The 15,385-nt window shown below is 45.4% G+C and overlaps 1 protein-coding gene across 4 annotated transcripts in view; it reads left to right on the top strand.

Annotated features, from left to right (window-relative positions):
* Positions 1 to 830: 830 nt before the first annotated feature.
* CACNA1I (calcium voltage-gated channel subunit alpha1 I) overlaps positions 831 to 15,385 on the top strand; it is a 92,836-nt gene continuing 78,281 nt past the window's right edge. For 2 of the 4 annotated variants that reach the window (XM_076337442.1, XM_076337434.1), the window contains exons 1-2: positions 831 to 935; positions 1,935 to 2,068. In XM_076337442.1, coding sequence (XP_076193557.1) covers positions 843 to 935; positions 1,935 to 2,068 — 227 coding nt within the window. In that variant the 5' untranslated portion in view covers positions 831 to 842. The remainder of the gene's footprint in view (positions 936 to 1,934; positions 2,069 to 15,385) is intronic. The other 2 variants (XM_076337426.1, XM_076337420.1) reach the window with 1 other exon arrangement.

Below are 15,385 nucleotides of genomic sequence, written 5' to 3'. Positions count from 1 at the left end.
AGTATAATTAGCCATTGTAGCTCATGGCTGCTAACTATTATCGAAGCAGATATTTTAGTAAGATTATCAACAAAGGATTCAAATGAATGAGCAAAGCATCTGCAGGGACATCAGTGTAGCTGAGAAAACAATTATAAGGGCTATCAATCCTCATGCTTTAGGGCATAAACAGATCACCAGCTGGGGTCAGAAATGCAATTTCCCCCCATGATTACTGAATAACTTAATTAGGCACATTGTGGAGTTTTATCCAGCATGGGTCACTGCTGGAAGCAGAATAACAGATTAGATGGACCATTGACCTGTTCCAATATCTCCAAGTTCCTCTCAGAAGGGAAGAGGGAGACTTCTAGCCTTGTGTTGTACCCCCTTCCCAGAAGGGCAGTAATCACTAGGCTTACATAGAGATCCAACTGTCCATTTTGATCTAGATCCCTAGATTATAGTGATCTCTGCTGCATTTGAGTGTAGGCCGCCATGGAAAGCCTCTTCCAAGTATTTGGAAGATTCAGTAAACCAATGAAGGAAGGGACTCAGCAAATCAACAAGAGAGGAGTGAGCATGTGTTTAACTATGGCAATGCTTTGACTTGTATAAATATCTTAGGCCTTTGTGCTACCTCTACTTTCCCCTTTTCAAAAGAGTTTTGGCTTAATCAAGGAGTGGAGTAGTGAGGAACTGAGGGGAAAAAAACATAAGAATATAATAAATCAGCCTATCAGCAGTTATTTCCCTTAATCTTCCTATTTTGTCACCCCAAGCCTAGAGCAAGCTTATCCCAGCCATGATGCTTTTACAGAAGTTTTCCTTGACTCTTTTCCACCTGGTTTGAGTGTGTCAGCATGATGGTGATTTTGTTAAACTGCGTTACCCTGGGGATGTACCAGCCATGTGAGGATATGGACTGCCTTTCTGACAGGTGTAAAATCTTGCAGGTAAGCAGACTTCCTTCTTGTTGTGATGGTGCCTCAGTCCAAGTCACAAATTTTCATGCATGCTTTCCTTGAGCGTGTGGGCAACACCTTCCCAGACAGGTTGGCAAGAATGTCCCTGGTAGTAAGCTATCCTGTTGTAAAATGGCAAGAGCTTGCTTTGAGGGGAATGGGGCGAGAGGGATAAGTCTACTTGTGACCATGCAATATAGAACAATGGCTAACCTTCCTGATCTTGTGCATAAGCAGGGGTTTCCTGACATAGACAGCTAGAAGATACATAGCTCAGGGGTAAGCCAGGGAGAAATAACTAAGGTTACAGGATCCTGGCAGGAGAGAATAGCAGCCCCCAATGCATTCACTAGTCTGTTGAGGATGCAAGGGTACTACTGAATTCACAGGTAACGTGGCATTCAGGATGCCCAAAGGGAGAAGAAACAAAAGGTATGTCAAGAAGGGCCATGGGTACATCCAGCCTATGAATGCACTAGCTGTGCTTGCTGCTTCCCCAAAAAGAAGGTGACAACAAAGGTTGTCATCTATAGTGTTGCTGAGGCTGTGACGTTCAGATATCTGAAGCCTCCATCTGTGATTGGTATGTGCTGTCCAAGCTGTGCTTGAAGTTGCACTATGTCCTCAGCTGAGCCATTTGCAGTGGAGTGGTGAGGAATCCCTCCTGGGAGACCTTGGAAGGACAGTGTTTCCCTGGTCAGGTTTGGACCTGCTGGTGCTGAGCCAACCTCCTTTCATGTAAGTCCATGTAAGGAGTCTCTAAGCCTACATCAATTACTTCACCCATGGTGGAAAAAAAACTATAAAACCCCCTTGCTTACTTGAGCAGCAGGAAGCTGTGATGCCAGGGCTGCATGGAAGAAGTCTTTCCAGCCCTGCCTCAAACTCATTTTCAGAAGTACTGAAATTTGTGTTTATCTCACATTCTGTGTTTTAAAGTCTAAGGCTGAGAATGCTTATCAAACGCGCTCTTGGGTTTCTGTTTGGCAGGTATTTGATGATTTTATCTTCATCTTCTTTGCCATGGAAATGGTCTTAAAGATGGTGGCTCTGGGGATCTTTGGCAAGAAGTGTTACCTTGGAGATACCTGGAACCGCCTGGATTTCTTCATTGTCATGGCTGGGTAGGTCAATAGTTCCTGCATTTATTTGTTCTGTGTTTGCTAGAGTCTTGCATGGAACAGAAATGATGTAACTGAAGGGAAAGTTTCCATGGTGGTACTACTCCATTACATCTGCTGAACTGGAATCAGGCGTGCTGGGGTTAGCAGTCTATGGAAGAAACAGTAGATAAGGTAGCTTACCTCCCCAGCTGATGTGCAGCCATCTATCTCGCACAACTTCAGTAGAAGATGTTAATTTGTACTAGCTGAAGAGCTAGTCCAGGAACTTTTTTGTTTGTTTGTTTTTAAAATGTCTGAGTGGAAGAGGTGTAACCTTTACCAGAACCAAGCTAGCTTCTCTGTTTCCAGCAGCAGTGTTTTAAAGGTAGGAATGTCATTTTTGTTACTCTGGGCTTTTTGTCTTTGTATTGCACTGGCCTTACCCACACGCATGGTACTATTGGGACAAGTTGACATTTGAGTGTTTTTTACAACAAAGTTGCTATGGTGAAGCTCTGGTTTCCCCTCTGCATGTATGAAGTGGAAAGTCTACCAGGATTTGCCTACTGAATCACAGCAAAATGCTCATCTCTGATACCAGTGGGCATGTGCTTTTTTGGAATTTGTCCATTTTCAATTAGATTGCCTTGTAGTAAAGTAAAAAAAAAAAAAAAAAAAGTCAGAAATAAATATGTAATATTGCTGTTGTCACAGCAAACAAGTGAACATCTTTTCAGAGAGAAAACCCCACTTTCCTCTTCCTCCCAGCAAGGAATTACCCACATTTGCTGTCACCTGGCAGTGCGTGTATTACTGACTGAGCCAGCAGTGAGTTTGAGCTCACTTTGCAGAGTTTTCCCCTGCGGTGTGGAGCAGCACTGTCTTTATATTTGCTTTTGACACAGTTCTTCTACAGCAAGACTTGAAAGTCATTCCCTCTGGAGGGGCGTATAATTGTTTGCTTCTGGGGGGAGCAGAGATTTTCAAACTCAGTTCAGTTGTAAAAGTTTGAAGACTGATTCTTGGCCAGCTTGTGCCTGAAAGGACAGGCAGATGAAAGCTGTAGCTTTTTCTGAATTAATGCAACATTTGTGAGATGGGAAGACCTTTCTTGTGGCTAAGCCTGCTGTGATTAGCATCTGATTTAAAATTGCCCGGCATGGGGACTGCGAGTTCATCAGGAAAGGCTAAGTTAAAGCACCTGACACATGGTGGTGAGAAAAGCCAGATCGTTGTATGTTCTAGCCTGAGCTCCTGGTGGCAAAATTGCTGGTGACTGGATGCAGGGAAAGCGAGACCCTACCACAGCAGCCTTTGAGAAGGAAAGGGAAGAACAGGTGTGTTTGAAAGGGGGACCCTGGAGCCCATGGTGCTCCTCCGTGTGGATGATGCGCTGTGGTATGCTGCGAGGAAGGCTCTGCGCCAAGTGGGCACAGGATTGCTGGTGTATGGGGTAAAAGGCTTGGGAACTGGGGGTCTCGCTCTGCCTAGTGTCCCTGCAAGCATGGTATGTGAGTGGTGCTATCTGGAGAGATGAAGAAATCAGTGGGGCAACGCTAAATGAAAGAGGGTGAGCTCAAGCGCTTACTCCATGCAGGAAACAAGTGAAATCCATGCTACCTAGATGAGAAGGGAATAAACCCCATTTACAGGTTTCCCTCTGTCGCCATTGCTGGCAGAAATTTGAGGAGAGAGTCTTTTGTGCATCTGATAGCAGTACTAGGAAAAAAGCTCATATCTGAACTCTTTTCAATGCCAAGGAGACTTAGAATCAACTCCTTAGATATAAAATAATCAGTGTGGAGGATTTTTCATTTCAGGTCCAAAACTGAAAGAAATTTGTTTCCTGATTTCTATACAATTGTCCTCATGAGGTGTCAGGCTGAAATGATAGTAATCTCATTAGAATATCTGATCTCAAGAGACTTCTGCTAAAGAAAGATTTTTCCATTTAGTTATAGAGAACTAATGACTATATAATGTATTTTGAGTTATAAAAGCTTGTGGTTATTAATTCATTATTCTTTGAAATTCATTAAAATTGTCTGCACTGTTTAAATCAAATCCAAGGCTCAAACTTGCCCTTACATACAGACTGTAGGCTTTTATTTAACCTCAAATTTAAGCCCCAAGCATTATCCTGGTTGGTCCCACACCTGGATCATGGCTTCAGCTTACTCTGGGTCCAGGTGCTGCCTTAGCCTTGTGACTAAGAGAAGACATCCTGCATTACATTCTTGCATGTTTTCTCCATGCCAGTGAGTTAGATCCTGATCAGGGGCTAATCAGTTTTCTCTAAGGGCCTTTCCTTTTCATGGTCCTGGACTCTCATTGCCTGCAAGGGAGGTCATAAATTTGGCTCTGAAGAAAACGTCCATGATGTTGGGAAGCAATGCACTGCCTAAAAGACGTGCAGCTTCTCTCAATTTCAAGAATAAGGACTGTACTTCCCAGCCCCTTCTCTTCCCTTCTCCCTTTCCAAATAAACACCAACAAGGCAGCAAAGGATGGAAGAATAAACTGTAGCATGGAAAAGCAGAGTGCAGGCAAGGGACCATTCTGTTGGGCGTTCCTGGGCAGCTGAGATACCTCCATCTGGCTAGCTGCATGACAGCATGTTTTATCAAAGAGCATAATGATTATTTGCTGCTATTGCCCCAGACGGTGTTTTGGTTACATAAACCATGTATTCAGGCATTCATTTGTAGTTTTCTCCTCACTTCCTTGGAAAGCCAGAAGCTATAGTTTTAGTCAGCTGAATTCCCTCATGTGCCCCTGCCCTGCTTGCTCCTACTCCCCACGCAACCCAGCAGCTCAAGGAGGAAGACTCCATTGTCACTAAAAATGTTCAGTTTCCATGGCGATAGGAGCTGACATCACCAGAACTTTCTCCCCTCTCGCACACTCCCTTCCCCAACCACCTTCAACACGTTTTTTTCAGAAAGGATTAGGAAAAAACCCAAAACAACAGTCCTAAGTCAACGCTCTCCTTCATTGTTCCCCTTGGAGCTCCTAAAACCGAGCGAGGTAATTTGGGTTGAAGAATGCCAATGCCCTTGTGCGCACAAGCAGCCAGGGCTGCAAATTCAGCTTGCCGATGCTCCAGTTCCCAACTGCTCACTGGTGACAGGAGGTTGCAGGTTCCCAGACGTTTCAAGCAGACTGTGCTTGTCACCAGCTGTCCTGGTGGGAGTCCCTCTTCCCCTGCGTTTGTGATTAGGTCTTGTCTGGCATAATTTGTTTCCCACAGCGATTGGGTGCATTTGGAGAACTCGATCTGAGGCGACTTCAAAGGGCAGCTTCCTAAAGTTGAGAGCCTACTAAGTTTTGAAAGTTGAGCTAATGTGAACGCTAATCATGTTGGAAGCGCAGGCCAGTGTCTCTACGTGCATGAATTTAGGATAAACGTCACTTGCTTCTGGCAGTTCTCTAGCAAAAAAAGAGTGAGCGAGCAATTTCTCCTGCTTGCTCTACTCTGTGAAGCAGTTGTGTTCACGTGTGGTTGGAGATGGCGCCACTGTCCCTCTGGGAAGGGAGATGTTCCTTTGCATGACTGTCCTGAGGGTCCCTGTGCGAGGAGTGAATTCATGCAACCTGCCTGGCCTTGGGGGCATTAATTGCACTGAGGGTGTGTTTGTTCTGCCTCTCTTGAGCCAAGTGCTGTAATTAGTGACCTGTGGTCCATCTCTGCCCTCTTCTGCGGCATCCCCACGACATGTTCTGGTATGCAATTTACTTGTGTAAATAGGTAGGTAGGTTGAGGGGGAGTAAATTTACACATTTACTTGTGTAAATATGTAGGTAGTTTAAGCCTTCACTATGTGGCCAGGGGGATGATTGTGATGACAAGTATGTGCCTAGAATATGTCCAAAACCTTTCCTTAATTACTTGCTGCTTGGAGTCCAATGGCTGAGGAGAGGCTGGTGTATCTTTCAGAGAATGCCCCGTCTTTGCCTCTTTCCATTAAGCTGTGGTCAAATCCCATCCTAACCTTGCCTTTGATGGGAGGAATGGCATGACTTTGTATATTTTGGCATTTTAGGATGCACTTGCAGTGTTTTTTAACAGCTTTTAAAAGTGGTGGATATCAGAACAAGACATAGTACTCTGCATAGCCACTTCAGTGGTAATACAGTCTCTCTATTCCAGCCTGAAATTTCCCTGTTCCTACAGCCAAGGATTGCTGTAGCCCATCTCATCAACCACTGCATCTCCCTATCAATTCATTCAGCTGCTTTCACCAATTGGCTCCAAGCTTGGTTGGTTGGGTTTTTTTCCTCTCTGTCTCCTCTTCTGAAAAGAGAAAATCCCTTCCTATTAGTAGGAACAGCAAACTTTGTTCCCAGATGTATGCTGTTACATTTGTTCACACTGGAATACATATTATTTGCATTTCCAAAGCAGTTCATACTGTTCTATATCACTGACTTGTCCTCTTCATTTCTTTTTCTGTTCTCCCAAAAATATGCTTCAACTGCAAAATACATCAGTGATTTTTTTTTTTAAATTTTATTTTCTGCCAGGTTGCGATAGATAAATAAAGAACAGAGCAGCAAGAATTGTGCATTACAGAAGTACATCTGCTCATGAATGAGTCCCCATTTACTGTTGCATGTGAGGTTTATTACTTAGCCAGTTTTTCTCTAGCTAATGTATGTCATGATGATTTCATATCATTCCAGCCATATCAACATAATTACTTGTGTGAACCAGACTTGTAATCTCATAAGAAATTATAGCACATTAGTTTGATGGTATCTATTTTTCCTTAAACCTGTGTTGATAATGGTTAATTTTATTATCCACCTTTAATCCGTAATCTATCAAAGCCGCATATTGGAGATTTCATTACTGTACTGTGATCAGCATCAGTCCAGTTAGCCTACTGAGATCACTGTGTTTCTAAGGTACTGGCACAATATCAGAATTTCTCTGACCATTGGATGCTTTCCCAGTTTTCTGAGACTAATAAAAAATCATCAGTACTGGTCCAGATCTTTTCTGGCCATCTCTTTTAAAACTCTTGGATATAAATTGTCCAGGCCTGCTTATGTTAGAGTATCCCTATTTTGATAGGCACAGCCTAAAATACTTGATCACAGCTGGAGCTGAAACTAGCTTATTATCATATGACATACGTCATCTGACCTTCCCCATAGAACTTTTTTTAATTGAAGTTTGCTGCCTTTTTACACTGTTCATGACAACTCTGTTTTCTTGTTCCACTGATTAACTTGTACCATTTTATGTGCTCGTTCAATTCCCTTACAAATTTTCTACAATTTCCATCTCCTAATTTGTATTCATTGGTATCAACTTCCCCTCTCTTGCTATTACATTGCTGCTTTTGCTTTCACTTATATTGTACTATCTTTTTAGCCTGTTCAGCTTTCTTGTCTCTGTTGAAGCTTCTTGGATACCTGATAAATATTCCTAAACACCACTTGACTGTCATCCACAGTTCATGAATTAAAGTCTTTATCCTGACCTGTTTGCATGGATGTTTGTGTGTTTTCAACTTCATGAATATGGCCTCTCTAATCCACCAAGTATATATAGTACTGTTGATGACCTCACTTGATTTGTACATAACGCATGTAATCAAGTAGTCCTAGCTTTAAGTTCTATGATTAAAAAAAAAAAAAAAAGAAAAAGCACTTAATAGACAGTCTCTGTATCTTCCATCCTTAAATGCAATTCTTTGAGTTGTAAGGCACATCACTGTAAATACTGGGAAATTGCAAGGAGATTTAGGTGTCCCCAACATGTTGCACAAATTCAACCCTTGCAGATGGATAGGGGGAGGGTTTTTCTCCTATGAATTACAGATCAATACCAAGAGCGCTAGTCAGCCTGTTTTCTAGTGTGATCTGGACATACGTAATCACATTGATAGGATAACTCATGTTGGAAAGACCTTGTGAGGTCTCCAGTCCAATCTTCTTGTTCAAAGGAGGGTCAACAACAAGCTCAAGTTAGGTTGCTCAGAGTTGTCTAGTCAAGTCTTGAAAACCACCACAGATGGAGACTGCACCACCTCTCTGGGCCCCAGCCCCACTGCTGATCTATCTCTGTAACAAGTCTGAACCTCCCTTCCCTGCTTGGATTTATGTCCATTGTGTCTTGGTCTTCTGCCGTGCACCGCTGTGAAGAATCTGGCTTCATCTCCTCACTGACTTCCTCGTAGGTACCAAGGAGCTGCTGTTAGGTCCCTCCAAAATCATCATCATCCAGGCTGAACAAGTCCCCATCTCTCAGCCTCTCCTCAAAGGGAAAGTGCTCCAGCCCCTGAGCATCTTGGTGACTCTCCACTGAACTTGCTCCAGTTTATCAACATCTTTCTTGTATTGGGGGGCCCAAAACTGAATGTGCTATTCTCGATGTGGTCTACCAAATGCAAAGTAAAGGGGATAATCCCTTCCCTCATCTACTGGCTGCACTCCTGTTGGTGCACCTTGGTATGCCATCAGCCTTCGTCGCATGGACCATGTGTTGCCTGCTGTCCCCCAGGACCCACAGATCCTTTTCAGCAGAGCCACTACCCATCAGCCCTTAGGCAGCGGGTTAGTCCAGCACAGGTGCAGGACCTTGCATTTGTCTGTTGAATTTTATGAGGCTCCTGTCAGCACATTTCTCTAGCCAGGAGGAATTCTCTACTTTATATGGCAGAAAATTAATCCATAAGTATTTATTTCCAAATTGTCACTGATTCCGTACTAGAAAATACTGGTTTTGACAGAGTGTGCTACTCCCCCTCCCTTTCTGTCCACTTGAGCCTCCCTAGCTAGGTTAAAATCATCGATTTTAATATTCCTTTCATACGGATCTTCCCACCAGGCTTTCTTAATGCCATTTAGGCTGTTTATGCTCATAAAATGAACAATTCCTATTCTCTTTATTACTCAGGCCCCTGGCACTGGTGTATAGACGATATGTTTTTCTCCTCTTTACATCTTTTAGTGCCTTGATTAGTTTTGTTCTTGACATGGAACCTCTGTAAGAACTAACCTTTTTCCTAATTTCATCACTTTTCCCTTTGGTCTTTCATTTAACAATCTCCTGACTTCTATCTCTCAGTTCCCTAAAAACTAATTCTTTTTCTAATGAAATACTAGTTAATATTTCTGCTTCTCCAGGCGTAGCCCAGTGCTCTGCAAGTCTCCTGCCCTATGTGGCTGGCCAAGCCAGCAGTTCATTACCAGATTCCTCCATCATAGTCATAGAATCATTAAGGTTGGAAAAGACCTCTAAGATCGAGTCCAACCATCGACCCAACACCACCATGCCCACTAAACCATGTTCCTAAGTGCCTCATCTACATGTCTTTTAAATACCTCTAGGGATGGGGACTCAACCACTTCCCTGGGCAGCCTGTTCCAATGTTTAACCACTCTTTCAGTAAAGAAATTTTTCCTCATGTCCAATCTAAACCTCCCCTGGCGCAACTTGAGGCCATTTCCTCTCGTCATATTGCTAAGTCCTATCGCTATCATCTCCTTTGCCTGTTGGCCAGGATGGGCCAACAAGCAGCTCAGCTGAATATTTCTTGTCCATCTTCTTCAGAAACTGTCTATAACCTGTGGCATATCATGATAAGAAAAATAATTAATTTCAAAATGCATCTCATCAGGGAGACAGTCCTGAAGGGCAAAGGGGTCCAGGAAGGCTGGACGTTCTTCAAGAAGGAAACCTTAAAGGCGCAGGAGCAGGCTGTCCCCATACACCTTAAGAAGAATGGGCGGGGAAGATGACCGGCCTGGCTTAACGGGGAGCTCTTGCTGGGACTCAGGAAAAAAAGGAGAGTTTACCACTTGTGGGAGAAGGGGCAGGTGACTCAAAAAGAGTACAGGGATCTCGTTAGGTCATGCAGAGAGGAAATGAGAAAGGCAAAAGCCCAGCTAGAACGCAATCTGGCCGCTGTCGTTAGAGACAACAAAAAGTTGTTTTTACAAATATATTAATGACAAAAAGAGAGCCAAGGAGAATCTCCATCCTTTATTGGATGGGGGGGGGGGGGGGAACATTGTCACCGAGGATGAGGAAAAGGCTGAGGTACTTAATGCTTTCTTTGCCTCAGTCTTTAATAGTCAGACCAGTTTTCCTCAGGGTATTCAGCCCCCTGAGCTGGAAGACAGGGACGGCGAGCAGGATAAACCCCCCGTAATCCAAGAGGAAGCAGTCAACGACCTGCTACGCCACCTGGACGCTCACAAGTCTATGGGGCCGGGTGGGATCCACCAGAGAGCACTGAGGGAGCTGGTGGAGGAGCTTGCCAAGCCACTCTCCATCATTTATCAGCAGTCCTGGTTAACGGGGGAGGTCCTGGATGACTGGAGGCTTGCCAATGTGATGCCCATCTACAAGAAGGGCCGGAAGGAGGATCTGGGGAACTACAGGCCTGTCAGCCTGACCTCGGTCGGTGCCGGGGAAGATTATGGAGTGGTTCATCTTGAGGGAGCTCACAAGACATGTGCGGGACAACCAGGGAATCAGGCCCAGCCAGCACGAGTTCATGAAGGGCAGGTCCTGCTTGACCAACCTGATCTCCTTCTATGACCAGGTGACCCGCCTAGTGGATGAGGGAAAGGCTGTGGATGTGGTCTACCTGGACTTCAGTAAGGCCTTTGACACTGTCTCCCACAGCATTCTCCTCGAGAAGCTGGCGGCTCACGGCTTAGACAGGTGTACTCTGCGCTGGGTCAAAAACTGGCTGGATGGCTGGGCCCAGAGAGTTGTGGTGAATGGAGTTAAATCCAGTTGGCAGCCGGTCACGAGCGGTGTTCCCCAGGGCTCAGTTTTGGGGCCGGTCTTGTTCAATATCTTTATCAATGATCTGGATGAGGGGACTGAGTGCACCCTCAGTAAGTTTGCAGATGACACCAAGTTGGGCGGGAGTGTTGATCTTCTCGAGGGTAGGAAGGCTCTGCAGAGGGACCTGGACAGGCTGGATCGATGGGCTGAGGCCAACTGTATGAGGTTCAACAAGGCCAAGTGCCGGGTCCTGCACTCTGGCCACAACAACCCCATGCAGCGCTACAGGCTTGGGGAAGAGTGGCTGGAAAGCTGCCTGTCGGAAAAGGACCTGGGGGGTGCTGGTTGACAGCCGGCTGAACATGAGCCGGCAGTGTGCCCAGGCGGCCAAGAAGGCCAATGGCATCCTGGCCTGTATCAGAAATAGTGTGGCCAGCAGGAGTAGGGATGTGATCGTGCCCCTGTACTTGGCACTGGTGAGGCCGCACCTCAACAACTGTGTTCAGTTTTGGGCCCCTCACTACAAGAAGGATGTCGAGGTGCTGGAGCGTGTCCAGAGAAGGGCAACGAAGCTGGTGAAGGGTCTAGAGCACAAGTTTTATGAGGAGCGGCTGAGGGAACTGGGGTTGTTTAGCCTGGAGAAACGAGGGGAGACCTTGTCGGTCTCTACCACAACCTGAAAGGAGGTTGTAGCGAGGCGGGTGTTGGTCTCTTCTCCCAAGTAACAAGCGATAGGACGAGAGGAAATGGCCTCAAGTTGCGCCAGGGGAGGTTTAGATTGGACATGAGGAAAAATTTCTTTACTGCAAGAGTGGTTAAACATTGGAACAGGCTGCCCAGGGAAGTGGTGGAGTCCCCATCCCTGGGGGTATTTAAAAGACGTGTAGATGCGGCGCTTAGGGACATGGTTTAGTGGGCATGGTGGTGTTGGGTTGACGGTTGGACTTGATGATCTTAGAGGTCTTTTCCAACCTTAATGATTCTATGATTCTATCATGGGTAAATATTGTCCTGGAAGTTTGAAAACCTTCCTAAGTTTGCTTTTTTAATCTTGTTTCACTTATCAGGGTAGCTGTGCTGCCATACTATCTCATTTCTTTTCCAAAGCATCCTTTCCTTTCTGAGTAGTTATGCAGCCTTTGGAGAGGGTTTTCTGGCATCTTTGTACAGCTGGAGGTCCTTTCTCAGGCATACCTGATAGCCCCTTAGATTGAGCAGAACATTTCTTCTTGCTCCCTGTGCCTTTTGGCTAGCTGCTTCTTCATGAGTGCTTTATGCAGCTTCCACACTGGGAGCCTGGGAAGTATTGCTCGCTGTTAACTGAGATTGTTGTTATTATTATTTGTACTTTCTCTCTCTGATAGTTATCTACTGTCCTTGATTTCTGCTTCCCCTAATTCCTTAGATATTGCATCCTTTCTTCCATAAACCTGCAGTGGTGCTGCTTCCTGAATCCATCCATCCAAGCTCTTTTCAAACCTGTGCGGCATCAGTGAGTGTACCTCTGAACACTGACTCTCTCCTTACCAGGAAGCCACCGGTTTACACTTACGGACCCAAGTTCATCCCTCTGCCTTTCAGCCCAGGAAAGGGGGGGGCAGCTCTCTGAAGGATGAGAGGTACCAGCCCCCTAGCCTCTAATGCCCACCCATTCCCAGGAAACAAAATTGGCACCGTGCAGTGCCCTTCCACGCCAGGAGGATGCCACTTAGCCTGAAACACACTGTTCGGCCTTAATCTTGCAAGACGGGGAAGTGTGTTGCCGATCTTCTGCTTTCTCTTTGCTTTTAATTAAGTATGGTCCTTCAGGGACCTTGCCAGAATTTGCATAGTTATGACTTTAAAATCTCAGACCATTAAATACTTATTAGCAGCAGTGTAAACAGCAGAATGCTCAGAAAATCCTAGTTAGCTAATCTTCGATGCTAAATGAAAGTTTCTATAAAATTGTGGCAAGTTAAAGAAAACTGTAATAAATACAGCAATTAGGTGTTTCAACCAGTGATCAGATAAAGATGGAAACCAGCAAGCAGCAGGCTAAATAGCATCTTAACCAAAGGCAGAAATATCCGAAGCACAGCCCTCCCCCCCCAACATGCACTCCCTTTTTCCTCCTTAATGATACTAATTATTTCATTTGCTTTCTCCTAGTAAAACTATCCATAGATGTGCAACATATTGAAATGAAAGCAGTCATCAAAACGAAATGAATCACACCAGAGAAGAATCAAAACAAGGAGGCAGTGGTACTCTGCATGTGTTATGTGTAGTTCTCAATTATTGCCTCTGATTTTTTGCCTCCCTAAAAGCTAATTCCCTACCACGTGAATCTTTAGCTTTGTTTAAAACAAACAAACAAACCAAAACAAAAAAAACTAACACCAGCAGGCTCGCAGGACCAAAATACAGACACCCTTTTTCTTCCCCCCCCCCCCCCCCCCCCCCCCCCCGGCAATGAAATACAGAGCTCAAAGCCCATGTTCAGACTCCTGGTTTTCAAAAGTGAGGCCCCGTCCACCCGTTTTCAGTCATCTGAGCTTGGCGAGTCCCTCTGGCTTTCTTATCACAGTGTGAAAACCTGCTTATGTCTTTTCATATCATGTCTCCGAAACTATTAAGAAACTCTGATGTTTTTTCTTAGTAGACAGTTTGGAGAGAAATCTGAGTGTTCAAGGGTGTGAAATAAATCACATTCCAGGCAGCAAGGGCCCAGTCTCACAGGCTCTGGAAGCTTTCAGCAACTTTTGCTTGCAGAGCAAATAAAAAAAAAAAAAAGGTTAAAAAATGTTTTGTACTGGAGGGGAGGGACAGTTGCTGGTTATTTTTTTAAGAATACTAAGCATCATAGTTCTGGAGCTGACTGTGTAATTAGTAATTGATCTATCATTCCCTGAAGAAATGTCTTACTTTTTACTAACAGAATTATAGTCTCTTTATTATTTTTTTTATAAAGGGGGAAAAAAGGATGTAATGTTTGCAGTCCTTGTTTTACTAGCAAGGGATTTTTTTTTCTTCTATCTTCCAGTTTTTGTGTCAGCAGAATTGTCCTTTTGTAGCATGATTAGCTCTAACTTTAAAAGAGAGAAGCAGGACTGCTTAGCTGGGTACACTGTGGCTTGCAGAGCAATTTAGAGGCCTACTGTGTAATGTCTGGCCACATCCCATATGATGTTATTCCATCCTTTCTACGGTAGGTGTTGAAAGGAGTTTGGCTCATTTATTTAGGGTGCGTTTTGAAGCCTGGCCCCGGAGGCACCAAACTGTGCAAAATGTGTGCAAATGCCTGCACGGCTTGCTCTTCAAGTATATATCAAGCGAGCTGATAGCAGGTTCAGCGCTGGGGCCTGGCAGCCCTGTGCCTCCTGCACCACAGAGCAACCTATGTCCATATAGCAAAAGATCAGGTCCAAATAACCCGTCAGGTGGGAGCCAGAGCATCCGCGAAAATAACATTTTTAAGGACGAGTCCATAGGTGACTGCAGCCCTGATGTGGCTGGGGGCCTGCATGTGTTTAGCACACCCCATGCGGGCTGGTGCCCTGTGCCCTTGCCCATTCCCAATGCACCGGTAAAGGTTGCGCCTTCTTGCAGCTGTGAGCAAGCGAAGGAAATGGGGGCATGGGCCACAACACAACTCTCTGAGCAGGGAAAAGGGGACGCCTTTAATTTCTGTCATAGCCCCTGGGACCTTTGGGGACAAGTAAGGATGTGGCTCCAGTTGTAGAGCAAAAGGGCTGGCATGGTGCAGAAATCTTAAAAAGTAGGTCCTGCCCGGGAGCCCTGCAGTCCTGGGGCTGGCAAGTAGCCTGTTTGCATGCGCTGTGTGTTTTTTCTCTCTGCTGGTACATGTGCATCCTGTAGCTGCAGACTCAGGGTGGAAACAGTAGCCCTCCTCTCTTGCCCAGCATCTGGGCAGGCCTTGTCAAAATCTCCTGGCTCTGCTTCTGATGTCTCCAGATGGGTTTGCAAGAGATTGGATTCATCCCTTACTGGTGCCTGTCTGCTTATAGCTCTCCTTGCGTACAAGCTAGGGCACGTCCAGCCTTGGCAAGGGCTGACAGGAGGTGTCTTGAATGCCACACGTGCCCCACACTCTAGCTGTTCAGCTGTGTGCTCTTCCTCCTGCCTCCTTGCGGTTGCTCCAACGCTGATGGTCCCTACTATCCAGGCAGTCGTGGGCACCAGTAAGTGGATTTTGCTGCCTGCCCTCCCTTTTTTGCACACCACAGATTCAGCTAATAGAGCCCCTGGGGGAGCCTGGCCAGCCCCGTTCTCCATGTCCCCTGCCCACTGCTACATCTCTGGCCACAGAATGGATCTAGCGATGCACATGCTTTTTAATTTCCTTTCATCAGAATGGCTCATTAATATAAGAGGGGCGATACGGGACCATTGGAGTGCATTGTCCAGTGAGAGGACCGGCTTTGCTCCTTCTTTGCATTGTAGCCCCAGTCTTCGAAGCCAGGGCAGAGGCAGTGTGTACTACAGACGTGGGAGGATTTAGGGGTAAATCAGTCTCCCACCACCACCTCACAAACTGTAGGTGGGAGATTTGAGCTGTGGGATGGCTCACACATGGCTCACAT

The sequence above is a fragment of the Aptenodytes patagonicus genome, chromosome 1, assembly GCF_965638725.1.
Source record: "Aptenodytes patagonicus chromosome 1, bAptPat1.pri.cur, whole genome shotgun sequence".
In the NCBI taxonomy this organism is placed as follows: domain Eukaryota; kingdom Metazoa; phylum Chordata; class Aves; order Sphenisciformes; family Spheniscidae; genus Aptenodytes; species Aptenodytes patagonicus.
Note: the sequence above shows the minus strand (reverse complement) of the source record. Positions and strands in the feature narration are given on the sequence as shown.